The sequence below is a fragment of the Planococcus citri genome, chromosome 5 (genome assembly GCF_950023065.1).
Source record: "Planococcus citri chromosome 5, ihPlaCitr1.1, whole genome shotgun sequence".
Taxonomy (NCBI): domain Eukaryota; kingdom Metazoa; phylum Arthropoda; class Insecta; order Hemiptera; family Pseudococcidae; genus Planococcus; species Planococcus citri.
The window spans coordinates 56531053-56549435 of record NC_088681.1 but is presented as its reverse complement, the minus strand read 5'-3'; the positions used below and the strand labels follow the sequence as shown (position 1 = coordinate 56549435).

The following is an 18383-nucleotide window of genomic DNA, read 5'->3' as shown; positions in this document are numbered from 1 at the left end:
AAAATTGATCAAAATTCAACGAAGAACTTGAATATTTCATCGAGAATGTTTTTTTTTAGCACTTTCGAGAGATTTTAGGCTCAAAATGTGGTGATTTTTGATCTTTGGAATTTTTCCACAGATTTTCATGAAACGTATCAAAATGCTCCCAAAATTGATCAAAATTCAACGAGGAACTCGAATATTTCAACGAAAATGTTTTTGAGCACTTTCGACAAATTTTGACCCTGAAATTGGTTCATTTGCGATTTTTGGAGTTTTTTCACAGATTTTCATGAAACGTGTCAAAATGCTTCCAAAATTGATCAAAATTCAACGAGGAACTCGAATATTTTAACGAAAATGTTTTCGAGCACATTCGACAAATTTTGACCCCAAAATTGGTTCATTCGTGATTTTTGGAATTTTCTCACAAAATTTCATGAAACGTATCGAAATACTTTCAAAATTGATCAAAATTCAACGAGGAACTCGAATATTTCAACGAAATGTTCTTGAGCAGTTTCGATAAATTTTGAGCTTAAAATGTGGTCTACCTTGATTTTTGGAATTTTTTCAAAAATTTTCATGAAATGTATCCGAAAATTGAGTCCTAATGATTTCTGGAATTTTTCCAAAAGTGCAGGTCAAACGATCAAAAAGGTTAAAATTTCACGAGATATTCAAATATTCCAACGAAGATGTTTTTTGAATATTTTCAATTTTAAACAACTTTTAACTCCAAAATTGGGTTATTGTTTTCGGAATTTTTCGAAAATGTGTCATCCGATCTATCAAAATATATAGGTAGGTTATCTTTTATCATCGTCTCGGCAGAAAATCAAAAACTTACATCAAAACTTTTCTTGAACATTTTCGAAGAATTTTGATATTTTTAGCCGAAAATTGGGCCATGGTTTTTGGAATTCTTGAAAAAGTGTCAGTTACCAAATACATAAGTTGAAATTTTGTGAAAAATTCAAAAATTTCAATTACAATGTTTTTTGAGCACATTTAGAGAATTTTCAGCTTGAAATTGGGCCTTGATGATTTTTGCAATTTTGAAAAAATTGTCATGCAACCTTTCAAAAATGAGTTGAAAATTCGCGAAAAAAATCAACAATTTCAACGAGTATTTTTTTCAGCATTTTTAAAGAATTTTCAATCTAAAATCGGTTCTTGATTCCTAGAATTTTGTGAAGGTGTTGTGCAAACTATCGTAAGGGGTCAAAATTTCACCATAAATTCAAAATATGTTATTATTTTGACGAGACTGTGTTTTGAGAAGTTTCGAAGGATTTTAACCCCAATATTGAGTCATGATTTTGGGGATTTTCGAAAAAAAGTCATAATATGTCAGCTGTCAAAATGAGTTGAAATTTCACGAAAAATTCAAATATTCTGACGAGATTGTTTTTTGAGCAATTCTTAACATTCTTATCAATCGTATAAAATCAGAAATTGTGATCAGAACCGTTTTTGAGCATTTTTTTTCAAATTTTGAACTCAATATTGAGTTACGATTCTGGGAATTTTTGAAAAAGTGTCATGCAAGTTATCAAAAATGCGCAAAAATTTCACGAAGAATTCGAATATTTTCTGAGCAGTGTTGAATAATTTTGAGCCCAAAATTCCTATTCTGATTTTTTGAATTATTGAAAAAGTGTCAAGCAATTTACCCATCAAAATCAGCTGAAATTTTGCAAAAAATTTAATAATTTCAATGAGAATGTTCTTTGAGCATTTTTGGAGAATTTTTTCTAAAAACTCGACATACGATCTGATTTTGTACTCAAAAATCAGTTTTTCGAAAAATTTCAACCTATTTTTACATTTTTCAACGAGCAATTATTATTCCACAACGCAACGGTTCATGTTTACTCAAAATCACCCCGTCAGACAGTACACTAATAACCTTTCTCAGGTACTCTTAAATTTCGTCTCCTGATGTATTTTTGAATACTCTTTCAATTTTTACCCATCCAAAAAAAAATTACCTGACGGGATAGATCAGTTTAGAATCATCCTGTACGTACACGTAAATCTGATAAAATCGTTTATTATACAATCTCGCATGCTGCTTCTACTACATATAGACCGTATGCTTCGTGTTACGAAATTTATCTACGATAATCCCAAGAAGTTTAAAAGCATAAAAGGCAAAAAGCACGAAATGTTTGTCGTAAATTCGACTTCGCGTGTATTGAAAATGTACTCAACGGAAAAGAGATCAGAGAGTAGGAAAAAAAGAAAAGTTTTAGTAGGTTCTTGGGATGAAAAGGACAAATGAAAGCTGTGTACGGGAACACTTACGAGTAGGTACACATTGTGCAGGGGGCTTTTCACACACACTTTAGAAACTTAAATACTTAGAGAAATCGAGTATTTGAATTTGGACTATAGACAAAAGAAAACAACATATTAGTGTGGAAAACAGTACTTAAAGGTCGAATTGGACAAAGTTGTAACTTTTTCTCGCTAGAAGATAATATTAAATACTCGTACCTACTCGTACATCGTGAAATGATAAAATTTTCGTTCCTGCGTAATTTTTTTTTTTCAGTTTAGAGTTGGTCGAAAACTTCAATTCGTTTAGATACCTATAAAGTTTGGACTCGAAGACTTTCTTTTTTTGCTCGACGTTTAGACGTATTTTTTTCTCTCTATTTCTTACTGTTATTTCGTTTTTTCTCGAGTCTTATTTCTTATTCGCGTTGTGTCGTTCGTGCACGAAGTATTTGGCAGATGTGGTGGGCTGGTGGCAGTGCGGTGATGCGGTATTGAAATAGAAAACTGATACGGTACAACAGTCACGTTGTGTTTCGGTCACGCACCCCGATATACCTGCTCCAACACCTCCAGAGAACTTGCAACAACTAGGTACCTACTACTTGCTTTGACAAATTTTTCCATCGTAATATTTGACGTGTTTCTTCCAGCTAGCTTTTCTCGTCGCTGCTCAACTATTAGGTTTACAAATACACGATTCTTTTTTGTACTTATGATAGAAGTTGAAACGACCCAGCGGTGTTACCTACGTTTAGACATTTTTTCTACATTTTACTCGTATAAGTAGATATAGGTTCGATGCTCTATTCAGTTTCGCAACATCTTCATTAGGGATTTGAGATTAAACTGATAGTTGAATGTTTCAACGAAATTTGTTCAATGCGGTGGAAAAACTATCCCTTTGCACAATTTGCTGCTGCTCGGCGAACCTATCGTAGTAGAATAATTTTCACACGTGTTGCAGCAAGTTTTCCCACACCGAATGTATTTTAAACGTTACGAGTTGAAAATTAAATTGCTGAGCTAGTGCTGGTGAGGTTTTTATTCCGAAGTGAAATTTGCCCGCGTTTAGAAAAAATATACCACGAGGGGAATGATCTCATTGAGAGAGCCGTTTAGAAACTTGTACCCACATCTATGCTCGTTAGATGGTGAAATTTTCGTTTTTACTGCAGGCTTATTCCGTATAAATTCGAAACAAAAATTGAGTCGAGTGCTTCGATTTCGATAAAATTTTCGGGCAGGTTCGTTTCACAATGATTTAGTAAAAGGCTCCTTCGAAGGCATCATTTTGGGGATCCTTGAACCTACTTTTGACGGAATCGCCGAATTAAAAATAATTTCTGAACTAATATCAATTGGAAATTTATGCAATTTAAAAGGAATTAAAGTTTTGGATTGTTTCCCTATGCGTTACTCATTTTCATCAGATGTGATAGAATTTTCCAATTTGAAAAATCGATTTCTAATTTGTCTATAATGTACCTATATTATCACGTTGATATTAGTCTAGGAATGAATACCAGACCCAATGGGTGGTCCGAAAAGAGGGTCAAAGGTTCCCAAAAAGGAGTGATTCAAGTTGCAGGGAGATACGCACTTAGAGAGCAGAATGAAAGAGGTGAAATGCTTGCGGAGTTTGCAGAAAGACACGATCTAGTGATATACCTGGTTCAAACAGCATGAAACAAGATTATACACATGGGTCAGTCCTGGAGATCGAGTCAGAAACTAGATAGACTATATACTTGTAAAAGGAAGATTCAAGAACACAGTGAAGAACTGTCACACATACCTGGTGCTGACTGCAACTCTGACCACAAACTATTGGCTGCAAAATGCCAACTAGTCTTGAAGAGCCAAAAGAAGAGCAAAGAACGATACCAACAACTTGATATTGCAAAGATCAAATCAAAAGAAGTGCAAAAGAAATTCCAAGAAGAACTGGAAAAGCAAAAGGAAGATAGGTTGGAAGAAGAACAAGGTATTGAGGAAAAGTGGCAAATATGGAAGTGAAAGGTTAAAACAGCAGCAGAATAGTCTATTCCATTCAAAGGAAGAAGAAAGCACAAACCATGGATGACTCGAGAGATACTGGATCTGATGGGAGAATGAAGAAAAGCAAACAGAACAAGTAGCTAATACACAGTGCTAAATAATCAGATCATGGGAATGTGCAGAATGGCCAGAAACAAGTGGTATGAGGAGAAATGCATACCGTAGTAAAGCAGATGATGGCCACCCACAAGAAAAGGAGAAGCGGAATAGCATATAAGTATGCGAGGAAAAGATGGAAGGTACTGTGTTAACAATCAAGAAACCGAAGAGGTCTGGATCAGCTATATACAAGAATTGTATGGGGATGATACACATCCGGCTCAAATGGAAGTTTCATCCACAGAAGAGGCACCACAAATTGAAAATGTGGGAGCTGAGGAATGTGGTGAAGCGAGCCATAAACCACAAAGCAGTGGGGGAAGATCTCATACCAGCAGACTTGATTAAACATCTAACACCAGAGTATGAAAAGGAGCTGCTGAAGATAATAAACAAAATATATGATGAAGGTATACACTGCCTAAGGACTTCAAAGCAATAAATTTCGTACCAATACCACAACAATGCTCTGAATATAGAACCATCACACTGATGAGCCATGCACTGAAGCTACTACTCTCCATCATAAATGCCAGAATTGAAAAGAAGATACAGTGGAGTCTTGATAACTCGAAGCTGAAGGGAGAAGGAGTTGACTTTGAGTTATTGGAGTTTTCGAGTTATCGGAGTTCAAGTTATAGAGGTTAATTTTTGGTAAGTATATTTCAAGTTAGCGAAGTTTTGAATTGGATGAGTGTTTTTTTTTACCAGAATCAAATGGAAACACGTATTATACCTATGTACGAGTGAAGTAGGATGGAATGAGATTGTACAATAGGTACCATTGAAGAAAACCAATATGAGAATGTGAAAGAGTTTTGTTCCAATGAGATTCAAAATTACAAGTGTTTTCAACCACAAAATTCGACTTATAGAGGCAGAACGTTGGCAACGCTCAACTTACAGAGGTTTTTTCTTTTCCTTTTTAAAAATTTTACTTCGATGTAGGTTTGACTTGCGATATTTATTTTGAAGGATTTTTTTCACCAGGCATTGTGGAAATATGATTAAATTGAAAAGACTGAGTGAATTGTGACTGAATCGCTCTGACCTCGATTTGAATTTTTTTAGTATCTATTTTTTGAATCATAGAGCTCATGATTACAATCCTTGCTAACTTCACTTGATGAGTGTTTTGACAACCTTTTGAACACGTTTTCTAGATTAAAATTTAACATTTTTTGTTCTACACATTTTCCGCATATTTTGCATAATTTTGCAAACAAAAAAAAAATAATAAGGTACTGTGCCCTATTAACGCCATGCACTCAAAAAAGTGGAATTACTCAGTCACATTCAAATGTATTGTCATTCTGATTGGTGCTGGTGATAAAGGATACATGAAGGTATCTTTTGAGCGAATGTTTGAATTTTTACAATTTTTTCCCTCCGAGCAATAACTGTTCAAAGTGAGGTCACCATTCTGGCGTTGTTTGGAACCGGGTACCCAATAACGCCAACAATTTTTTAAAAAATTTTTCACCTAAAATTTCACGATGAAATCAATTTATAATGCAATCAATGAAATCTACGATAAAAAATACGTACCCTACCACCGAAATTATCCGCAAAAACAAATTTTAACCCCGATCAAAATTCATTTTTAAATTTCAAAAAAGTTCAAAAAATGCAAAATTTTTTTTTCAAATTTTCACCTAAAATTTCACGATGAAACCAATTTTGAATGCAATTATTGAAATCTACGATGAAAAATGCATACCCTACCACCAGAATTATCCGCAAAACTGAATTTTAACCCCAATCAAAATGCATTTTCAAATTTTGAAAAAGTGATTTCAATTTTAAATATAAAATTTTGCGATAAAACCAATTTTGAATGCAATTACTGAAATCTACGATGAAAAATGTATACCCTACCACCAAAATTATCCGCAAAAGTAAATTTTAACCCCAATCAAAATGCATTTTCAAATTTCAAAAACAAAAAAATAAATTGTAAGAAATACAAAAAAATATATTGAAAATGAATAATATTGAAATAGGTAATTATTACTTATTAATCACCTCTACGTCTTTTTGATATTTCTGAAAAAAAATTGAAAAAAAATTACATTGGCGTTGTTAAGACACCCATATGGTCAACTTCAAAGCAAAATTTTAACTTGAAGAAATGCGTAAAATGGATCGTCTATGAGCTCACCATGTAGAAAAAGGTTTAAATATTCATTACAAAGCTTATCAATTTACCGAAAATATTTTTTTTTTGGTGAATTTTCAAAATTAAGTTTTTCTTAGTTGCATAGCACCACTGATAAAAAACTTTGAATGAAAAATTTTTAGATTTCCACTTCGAAAATCACAACAACATTTCACCAGTCACGTTGTTTTTATTTATAGAGTACCTCAGCATACCTTATAGCCCAGTAGGACTTTTAGTTCTTGAGATATCAGCTGTTGGCGTTATTGGGCACCTGGCGTATTTAGGGCACAGTACCTTAGGTATGAGCCTTTTGCTGACAAAATTTCAATTTCATGGATTGGTAGGGAGGAAGTAGGGTTACTTACTTGTGAAAAAGACAGATTTTGGCGAAAACAGTTTTGGCGCCCAACCCTTCAGTCTGAAGCTGTGGCGGTTAAAGTTTTATTTTGTCAAATTTACCCCCACCACTACAATACATTTTTTTGAAAAAAATCATGTTGAAAGGCCTTTTTTTTTTGGTTTTATTGGTCTATTCGTAATGTGTTAAGCCAATACACTATGCCTTAGGCTTAGGTATAAGTATATTCACTTCACTACGACTAAACTACCCCTACACAATCCGCGTAATACCAGAATTTTCTCCCCACAACTCATGGTACAGTGTCAACTGCGAGAGGATGTTAGAGATCATGAAGAAATACAATATCAATGACAAAGACCTGCAAATAATCAAGAACCTGTACTTGGAGCAGAGCACAAACATCAAGATTGGAACTGAGTACTAGGAGAACGGATGTGGTATAAAGAGAGGTGTGAGGCAAGGATGCTCCCTCTCACCTAGGTTATTCAACATGTTGTCATCGTGGTTCCATCATCCATGTCCTTTACAGGACATTGGAAATCGCATTCTAGTGGTACCCTTACAGGGTGAGGCGAATGCCTATGCCACAGCAATTATTCTGGGGAATCAACATTGTTTTGAGCTTTCATGTAGTAGTTTCCCATTGCTTTCTACGCTATCTACAAAGTAGCTCATTTATTGCTAGCCTGGTTTTTAGAACCCTGAGCTCAGTAATCACTGCTGCCTATAGTTGCTCAAACCAGTTACAGCTTTTTGATACTGGCAACAGATTGCATGCATTTCTGTTAGCTCCCCTATTGACAAGAAAAACACGTTTTAGTCTCACTTTTCAGCTATTATGCCCGCGTTTTATCAAATCCGCTAGCTTTTTTCAAATCCGCTGTCACAATGTTCTACCTGAAACCAGTTTTGTTGAAGTAGACCGCGTTTTTCCACTGCATCCGCACTGCGTTTATGCCATCTTACTCTCCAGGGGGTCTAAACGCACCAAAAAACGCGGTCTCAGTTTTAAGCGTTTAACCGTGTTTTTCTTGTCAGTAGGGTCTGCTCTTCTGGTGCTCGGAGCTTAACGTGTAATAGATGTTAAATGCACTATTTACAATGGATACATTACACGTTAACACCTGCATCTCTAGGGGATTTGAACCCACAACCTCTTATTCAGAAAGCCGTGGCTCAACCCACTACATCAACAGTGCTGAATTAAAATATGGAGTGAAAATAAACGCAGGCAAGACCAAGGTGATGAGATTTACAAAAGGAGACGATAAAGAGGTCAAAATCAACATCGGAACACAAGAAATTGAAAATGTATACCAATTCAGATACCTTGGAGCACTGATAAACAACGATGGTGGAGATCATAAAGAAATTAAATCACAGATTGGAATGGCAAAACCACTCTCAACAACCTTGCTAATGTGCTGGGAAATTGAACAATGAGTATAGATCTGAGGAAGAGAATTATGCGATGCTACGTATGGACCATTCTGAAGTATTCCTGCAAAACATGGACCATGAGTGCAGAATGCGAGAAGAAAGTATCCGCTTTCGAGATGTGGTGCTATCGAAGGCTACTACGGATCTCATGGAAGGACTTCATTACCAACAAGGAAGTATTAGCAAGAATAGGAGAGGAGTGGAGAGTCGTAGTTGAAGATATCAAAAACAGGAAGCTAAAGTATATGTGTATAGCTCATAAAATACAAGAAAACGGTATTTTCATGCTATAGCAGTAGGTATACAGGGGAAAATCCAAGGAAGATCGATGATAGGGAGGAAACGATCGGAGCTGTTAACAACAAACTCACCAGCCAACTCTCCCTGTAAGACCCTGAAAGAAACTATCAGATACTCTAGATACCGGCTAATATAGATGGAAATATACGCTAAGGAGTGCGACTACGATAATGACGACGATCCTTCTGCGGTGTCAGTAAGTAAATATCCCCAGGGCTTTAGTTTTTGAAAACAATATGTTTTTTCAATTTCAGTCGACGTAGTGCCCAGTAAGAACCAACCAACCATTGTAGAGCCCAAAACCATTATTGATTTTTCCAGAGCAATTTGAAGTTTCCTGGAGGAAATTGAAAACTTGTCAGAGGATTCATAATTTCATGAAGCTGATAGTTTTTGAATTGGGAGTGGGAGAGGGGGGAGTTCAATGCAATGGAATCATTATTTACATAGGTCAATTTTATTTGAAACTGCTTCTTTTCAAAAATTCGCTAAAAATCCAAAAATAAATTTAATCACATGGAATTTTGATGTAGATAATAGGTATGCTTAAAATGTCTACTAGAAGAACATCGAAAGTTTTCTGAAGGCTTCAGAATGGCTCAAGTGTGGTAATTTTTTAAGAAGGGTGGAATTGAAATGAAGCTTTTATGTATTCGGAGAAAAAAAAGTTGGTAAAAAATGTTGAAAAATTAGAGAAAAAAGCTCGTTGGAATTTCTTAAATTTATAATAACTCGCCAAAAATCCAAAAATGAACTTCAGCATCTAAAATTTTGATTGCGTCAGAGATCATAAGACATTTTTTTTGATCTGCCAAATCCATGTGGTGCAATTCTATTTGCTGGGATGAAAAATTGAAAAACATGCATACAATGTTTCAAAATTCATTTTTTAAACTTTCGAGTCAAGTATATTTTGTTCATTTTTTTTTTTTACGGAGGCAAATTCGTGTCCGATTTGAATATGTAGATAACTATTTACATTGTATTGATTTTATACTCGATTCCGATTTTTGCTGATAAACGTCTGGCACGAAAGGCGAAAAATAAAATAAAAGGTAAAATATCATGTTTTCTTACCTGTTCTGTAAATTATTCTCAACGCTTTGAGCACGAAATCAAAGGTACTGGTCGACTCCATATTGGCGTGATTCAACTGATACACGAACGAACCGTAGGCTGTCAATCCGAGACCCGATTCTGGATTTAATTTCGTATGCTCGCATAAATGACGTCGATCGTCGGCGGACACCTGTTGAATAAAAGGGTTACTAAATTAAACGCGTGTGTAGATAGAGAAATAGTATACGAGTAGAAAAATAGAGATATATACAGAGCACCGACAGGGTTGCGGCGAGAGGTATTACCCTACCTACCTACAGTACCTACTACCAATGCTAGATTGGTATTCGATGGATAAATGCTGCGCCCTGTCACGCGTTTTTATATAACAGGTAGGTACAGTACCTATAGCTCGCACAATATATAACGAGACCAGCGAAAAGATAAGTATAAAAATACGAACGCGTGATTGGAATACGTAATAGAAACGAAGGAGTTTTCTTTTTTCTATTAGGATGAGGCTAATACCACCGTATCCTACGTTCAACGAACACGTAGGCTACTAAACTAAAGTAAGTGTAATACGAGTATCGTGGATAGTATATCTATATCAGTGTATCTAGTACTATACATAGAGCTATGAAAAATAATGACTGAAAATTCCAACTTACACCAACCTGACTGACGCTACTACTAGCTCTTCTCGAACTGTTCTTTTCATCAGTATTCGAATGATTGGCTGTTGATAAGTTGCCTCGAACGCTACCGGTGTGAAAAGGTGAAGCGCTTCGGTGACTATGGCTGAGTCGTCCAACACCTGCAAATACATAAAAAAGATACTAAGTTAGTCTGAGCTTTTGGTTGAGCAATGAGAACGTTTAGAAATAGATTTTTAATGATATTGGAAAGAAAATGCATGATGGGGTCCTAAATTCATTCAAAATGGTAAAACTATCAGAGAAATTCTACCTATAAAAATTAAGAAATTATAGAAACACTGATCAAATTCTGATGCATCTGTCTCACTTCTACGAGTACAATTTCAAAGATATAGGTACATAAAATAGTGTTTTGTAATGGATTAAAAACCAAAAATGGACGACGACAAAACGCGATATCAAGCCATTAGGTACCCACCGAATATCATATGTACAACCTAAACCTTCGCCCGAAATATGAAAAGAATTTCCCATCCACTTATGACTTTTCGACAAATGTTCCATTTTTTCGTTCTTCTTCTATCCACGTAGCCTAGCATATAACTCTCTGCTCTTCGCACCTACATATTTTTTTCTCTTTTTTTTCTCCAACTCGTTTTTTATTTCTTATGAAAAATTTCACTTCGCGACGTGTTGCTAGGTATCATCGAATCGAATTGATATAAGAGAACTGCTGGAGAAATAGCTACTCGTACTACAGAATTGAGAATGGTGATGCAGGGAGTTTGACTCGTTCTGAATCTATTTTTAAATGGAATACATAGCATGGATGTTTTACCGATATTATTTATAAAGGAAGTCGTGGTCGTATTTTATTCCTGTATGAAATTTTTTTTCACCTAACTTGAAAAATATGTTGCAACATGAGCCAATAAAAGCTTCCAAGTCTTGACAGATGGTCTGATACGGAAAATATGAGTGGTTTTTTTCTCGTTTCGTTTCGTTCTGTTTCTTTGCCTTCTAGCTCGTATCTACCTACGTAGAATTTCAGCTCGCGAATACATATAAGAATTTTTCGCCAAGATTAAGTATATAGATTGTAGATACTTATAGATGTGTATACTATGCTTACAACTTATGTAGAAATTGGGTCGGTATCTAAGCGATAAATTAGTGATGTTCGTGAAATTATTCGAGTAGTTATTTATACGTTCAACTTTCAAGGATCTCACGTGACCCTGGGCCATACTTAGCTCAGAAAATGAAATTGATTTTTTTTTAATTCACCTACAATTTCATCAATATTTTAAAAATCGAATTCATTTTTTCAAAAATTCAAAAATGAGAAAACGTAGGTAAAATTTACCAAAGATTATTAATAGTTTCCCTATAATTAGGTACTATGTAGATAGGTAGCAATTCACCAAAAAGAGCCCTCTATACTATAAAATAGTGAAATCGGCACTTCCTCCAATTTTGACGAAACTCTCACCCAAAATAATGGGTAGTTTTGATGTAAAATCAACTCGAAACATTTTTTGAGTCGACCCCACCCCCCTCTCCCCCGCCATAAACCAAGAAATGTGTTCATACCAGCTCAAAATTCACAATTCTTGTACTCCAGAGAAAGTGATCCAAAAATTTTTAAATTTTCCATTGTAAGAAATAGTCATTAAATAGGTGTGTATGTAGATTTTTAATGAAAATTTCCATATTCAATGAGTTTTGGGGAGGGGGAACGGGTTGAAAATTTTCAAAAATTCATTTTAAAAAACGGAAAGGGCCCACTGCGAAATTTTGAGAAATATATTTACACCTTAAGGTACATATAACTGTAATATTATGTAGCTCAAAAACTGATGCAACATGCTCTAAAAAATCTAAGTCCTGCAAAAAACTTGATCTTTTGTGATTTTTTGCCATGTTTTTAGACTTTTAAGGTCAACGTTTCCGGAAAAAATAACAAAACTGACAATTTTTCATTTTTGAGTTACAAACGCAGGTATAACAGACGATTTCATGAGTGAAACATATTGAAAAAATTTCGCCTCCTCACTGTATTACAAAAAAAAAAAAAAAAAAAACAGAAACCTAAAAAATGAAGATTTTTGCATTTCTGAGAATATATTCTACCAATATGTAGGCCTACATGTGGTGAAATCCCCCCTGTCCTCATATTTGACAGAGAATTTTACGATAAATGTCATTTTTCTTGCTATGATTTGAATGGTGCTATTCAAGAAGGTCCTATCGACCGATAGGACCTTTTTGAGGAGTTCATGAAATTTGAATCTCTGACATTTTCTGCACACAGTGGTGCAAACCGCAGCGCACTGTGTGGTGTTTTTCACAAACAGCAGCCATATGAAGTTGGTGAGGCCGGCCCACCACAGTGACTTGGATGGCAAAAAAAATGGCGCATGAGGTTTTACAACAAAACTCAAGAGTTGGAAGTAGTGATTTCGTAGTAATTTTCAACGATGAATTCGAATCCGATGTCCTTTTTTTTGCCCGACCCCTTGGGGGAGGGGGAGTGGGGTGCGACGGAAATCAAATTTTGTAAAAATGAAAAAAATCGAGTGATTCTGAATTTAATTTTTTCCTCAAGAGTTGGTGTTTTAAACTTGTAAATTACATACCTAACAAATTGTCTGAACTATTTCATGTTTTTGGTGGGTTTGAGAAGGAATAAAATCGATTTTTAGGTGGAATAACCGCAAGAAGGTCCTGTCGTTTCAAGAAGGTCCTATCAAGGTCTCTTTTGTAAAGCGCTCCCATGGAAATACTGGCGATGGGAAAAAAATTACTACGCAGGAAATAAATAGTGGAAAGATGCTTCTGTTCAACAAAAAAAAAACCGGAGCTCGCTATATTATTGTAAACCAAAATAGCAAAACACAGAAATATAAAAATGTGTTTTTCTCAAAACCAGTTTTTTGGCGATAGGACCTTCTTGAATAGCACCATTCATTTTGCAAATGAAACATATTAGTCGGTGAGCCCACTAAGGTTAAATTGCACCCCTTCCCCCGTCGATCCTCCGGGGCAACTTTTTTCTTAAAGGGGGAGTCCTAAGGAACATTTCTAGGTCTTGTACAGAAAAAAAGTGGCACTACTTACAAAATGGCGGCCATTTTGGTTTACAGGTAAGCCGAAATCGCAGATTTTGCGTTCCAACATAGGACTTGTACGAAATTTTTTAAACCTTACAAAGGTAGAACGAAGGAGCAGGAAAAAATTTATCACCTGATAAAATTTCAAGTGCTAAATTATCTTTTTCGATTTTTGGTAAATTTTTGAAAATCAAATTTACTTAAGTCAAAAATGAGGTAAAAAAATCAAAATTTTACCAAATTGACCAAGAAAGCTTAAATTTGGGACACACCGTATTTTCGACATGAAAAATCGATTGGAAACTGTTTCAGACCGTTTTGAGCAGTTCTGGAGTCTCCAGCAGATTTTTGAAACTCAAAATTCCCACAAAATCTCACCAAAATGGAGTTGGAAAGCTGAAATTTACACTGCAAACTAATTTCAATGTGATACAAGTACTGCAGGTGAATTTTAAGTCGTTTTTTAGCCTCCGGCGACTTTTTGATAATTCCTTGAGCCTCCATCAGATTTTTGAAACTTGAAATTTTCACAAAATTTCATCAAATGGCGGTGGAAAGCTGAGATTTATTCTACACTCCAATTTTAACATCCTCTGAAGACGACTTCAAGCGGGTTCAAATTGTTTTGGAGCCTCCAGCGACTTTTTGACAATTACTGGAGCCTCCAGTACATTTTTGAAACTTGAAATTCCCGCAACATTTTACCAAGTGAGTTTGGCAAGCTGAAATTTACTTCGCAAACTAATTTCAATACGATATGAAGTCGACTACATGGTGGTTTCAAATGGTTTTAAACGATTTTGAAGCTTCCAGCTACTTTTTGGAAATTTCAATTTTCCAAAAAACGCCACTTGACCTCTCAACAACTTGCTGGAGGCTCCAAAACGACTTGAAATCCTGCAGCAGACGACTTCGTGGCGTATTAAAATTAGTTGGCAGAATGAATTTTGACTTTCCATCTCCGTTTGATGACATTTTTAGGAAACTTCAAGTTTCAAAAATCTCCTGGAGGCTCCAGTAATTTTCAAAAAATCACTGAATGCTCGAAAACAACTTGAAATCCCCCTGCAGTTGACTTCGTAGCGTATTAAAATTAGTTTGCAGAGTAAATTTCGGCTATCCAACTCCACTTGATGAAATGTTGTGGGAATTTCGGGTTTCAAAAATCTGCTGGAGGCTTCAGAACTGCTCAAAACAGTTTGAAACAGTTTCCAATCGATTTGTCATGTCAAAAATAGGGTGTGTCCCAAATTTCAGCTTTCTTGGTCAATTCGGTAAGATTTTGATTTTTTACCTCATTTTTGGTCTATAAATTTGACTTTCAAAAATTCACCAGAAATCGAAAAATGCACTTTACGAGTAGCACTTGAAATGTTGACAGGTGATTAATTTTTGCTTGATCGTTCGGTCTACATTTGTACAGTTTGAAAAATTTTGTGCAAGTCCTAGAACACAAAATCTGCGATTTCGGCTTACCTGTCAATCGAAATGCCCGCCATTTTGTAAGTAGGGCCACTTTTTTTTAGTACAAGGGCAAGGAACGTTCCTTAGGAACTCCCCCTTTAAGAAAAAAGTTGCCTCGGAGGATCAACGGGGGGTGGGGGTGCAATTTATCCTTAATTGGGCTCCCCAGCTATATTGGAAAAATTTAGCCGCCGTTTTAAACATAAATGAGAGAATTACCTAAGTCATTTTTAGAAACCAGATCATTTATCGTCAAAATTGGTTCTAGTTAATTTGTTCCTATTAAAAATATCATGCAGATAGGTATTATTGTTCATTCACATATTAGCAGCATTAATTTTCAGTTTTGTAGACATACTACTACGACGACGACGACGACGACGACGACGACGACGGACATTTCATTGTGATGTTTTAAGAGGCAAATAGTTAAAAACGCTAAAGAGAAAATAAAAACGCGACCATTATGTCGGATAACTGGCGTAGGTATTTAACCCTTGCGAAGGTACGCGGTCCATCGAAAGCTCGCGGATAAGATAAACTTAAAACCTCATTATCATAACAACAGCTCGACATAATTCTCGTTATACTAAAAATCACACCGAAGCTCGCTACAGTAAAATACCATGCAGCAAACGGTAATCGCGAGCACACTTTTCCAACGGATGGAAATTTTCCGAGCTTAAAAGCTCTTTCATGAAAAAAAAAAAAAAAAAAAAAGGAAAGAAGTAAGAGTGAAACAAAAAAAAAAAAAAAAAAAAAAAAAAAGATAAAACGTACCGTATACGTACGTGCAAAAACAATCCCTCGAAACAAACGATTTTACGCCAAGTCGACTCTTTAAACAAACGAGACGAATGATTTTCGAGCAAAATACAAGTCTCGAGCCGTTTTCTTTTCGAATTTAATAAACATTAAATTTGTCGTCTTTAACGAACGTAATTATTCAAAATACACCGACGAACGCTGCGTCGTGTCACCCTGTTTTGGGATTCGCTTATCACCTCTAGGCATCGGGCACGTTTTCTTGATAAGTGTTAAAAATTATCGCGTCAAATAAGCTTTAAACATCTTGTTTGAATTTACGTCGCAGATGTCACTTTCGTCTTCGTCTTCACACCACCGCCACCGTATATAACCGTTGCAAGCTGCGTAAAGCTGACGGGTACATTGCCTTCATATTTTATATCGTTTAAAACTTTCTAGGTAGGTATTACTCTCGAATGCTCCTATACAGACTTTGAAACAGCGCAGCAACACGCAGAACAGCGCTAATTTTGATTTCGCTTTTTAAATTGCCAGCAATTTGGCTTTTTTCTTGGCAAAGGTTGCTACTCTTTGCTTGAAAAGTTAATCGATCTGAGGAGTAGGCTGCTATGAGAGCTGGTATTTTAATTTTAAAAACTCCATTCAGCGTTCATCGTTCGCTCTTTTCTTATTCCAAGGTTGATACCTTTACCTATACCTACTTTTTTTTTGTTTTTTCGTATCGAATTTCCAGATTAAGGTGTATACTTTTACAGCGAGGGTGTCGAATTACCACAACAACGTGTACAGACGCCAAAATTGATGAACGTTGAATTTATAGCATCGAGTGTTTGAGTAGAAATAATCAATCTATTTGTGAAAATTTTAATTTATCAGGTTCGAGGAGGATTGAGAAAATTTAGTGGAAATGGTGACAATGAAACTAGAAGGCTGTTTTTGAGGGTGTGTGTATTAACCAAAATCTTACTGAATGGCATAAACAGAAAATACTACATATGTATGTATTGCCAAATAAAATTACAAAAACGCTTTGATAATTTAATCAATTAATTCTTAACTCGTATTCCTCTTTCGAATTTTTGGTGTTTTATTTTAGAAAAAATCAAGACGAATTCACCGAAACGAAACGAGGGCGCACATTTTTTAAAATTCGTAGGTACTTTGAGAAGTAAAAAAACATACCTACCTCAGTATTTCTTATGCGAGGAATTTATTTTTCTGGCTTAGAAATTTCAGAATTAAGAAATGATAGCTTTCTTTTGGAAATTTCAATTGTGGAAATTCGGAAAAGAAAAGCAAATTGTTGTTTTTTAAAAATTTCGATTCTATGAAGACAACCGAACAGGCTTGAACGAAGCGAAGGGAGAAGCTTTCGAATATATGTACTAGGTGCAATTTCAAAAATAAGAATTCAGTTTTTGCCCTTGACATTTTTAAAACTTTCAAAAGATCATTTTTCAGGAATCTACACATACAGCTACAGTAGAATTGATGCAATCACTTTCACTACTACCTAATTTTTAACAAGAATCCTGCGGAATTTTTAAATTACCAAAATTCAGATTTTTGAGTTCATAAATTTTTTGACTTTAACATTTTGATGATTTTTTTTTTGTTGAAATTCAGTCCTTTTTTAACCTGTAAGTGTTCACAACGTTTTTGCCCAATTTTTCCAAAATCATAAAATTGTTTGAATTTTGCAGTCCATTTTTCAAATTTTTTGAAAACATTCGCTCAAGCCGTCAAAGTACATATGAGTAATAAAATTCATCAACTTTTGTCGTCTCATATGTATAATTCTTCAAATTTAATTCGTTGAAAAATTGTTTACCAATTCAAAGAAAAAATATTAATAACGGATTTTTGAAATGATATTTTGACGAATTTTAGAGTGGGAGTGGCATTGGGATATGATGATTTCTTGTAAGCTACCTATACCAGCAATTTATGTAATTTACTGGCAATTAAGTTAATTATTGGACACTTTTGGCAAATCGATAGCATATAATTCATAGTAAATTGGTGGTAGTTTCTGGAAAATTACTGATGATTTTTAGTTAATTTTAAATCAACGGTAACTTTTGGTAAATTACTGGTAATTTTTGGTAAATCACTCGTGATTTCTGGTAAATTACTAGTGAATTACCAGCAACTTATGGTCATTTACCTACTGGTAATATTTGGTAAATTACTGGCAATTTATGGTAAATTACTAATAATATTTGGTAAATTTCTGGTAATTTTGGGTAAATTACTCGAAATTTTTGGGAAATAACTGATAATTTTTTGTAAATTTCTGGTAATTTTTGGTAAATTACTGGTAATTTTTGGTAAATTACTGGTAATTTTTGGTAAATTACTGGTAATTTTTGGTAAATTACTGGTAATTTTTGGTAAATTACTGGTAATTTTTGGTAAATTACTGGTAATTTTTGGTAAATTACTGGTAATTTTTGGGTAAATTACTGGTAATTTTGGGTAAATTACTGGTAATTTTGGGTAAATTACTGGTAATTTTGGGTAAATTACTGGTAATGTTTGGGTAAATTACTGGTAATGTTTGGTAAATTACTGGTAATTTTTAATGAATTACTGAAATTTCTTGGAAAGTAAATTGACGGAAAGAGCCTTTC

The 18383-nt window shown here is 34.8% G+C and overlaps 1 protein-coding gene across 2 annotated transcripts in view; it reads right to left on the bottom strand.

The window, feature by feature from the left end:
• Positions 1–18383, bottom strand: part of LOC135846251 (uncharacterized) — a 179935-nt gene that overhangs the window by 15249 nt on the left and 146303 nt on the right. The window contains exons 3-4 of one of the 2 annotated variants that reach the window (XM_065365234.1): positions 10418–10563; positions 9765–9936 (exon numbers count right to left, since the gene is read on the bottom strand). In XM_065365234.1, the coding sequence (XP_065221306.1) occupies positions 9765–9936; positions 10418–10563 (318 nt within the window). The remainder of the gene's footprint in view (positions 1–9764; positions 9937–10417; positions 10564–18383) is intronic. The other variant, XM_065365235.1, reaches the window with a different exon arrangement.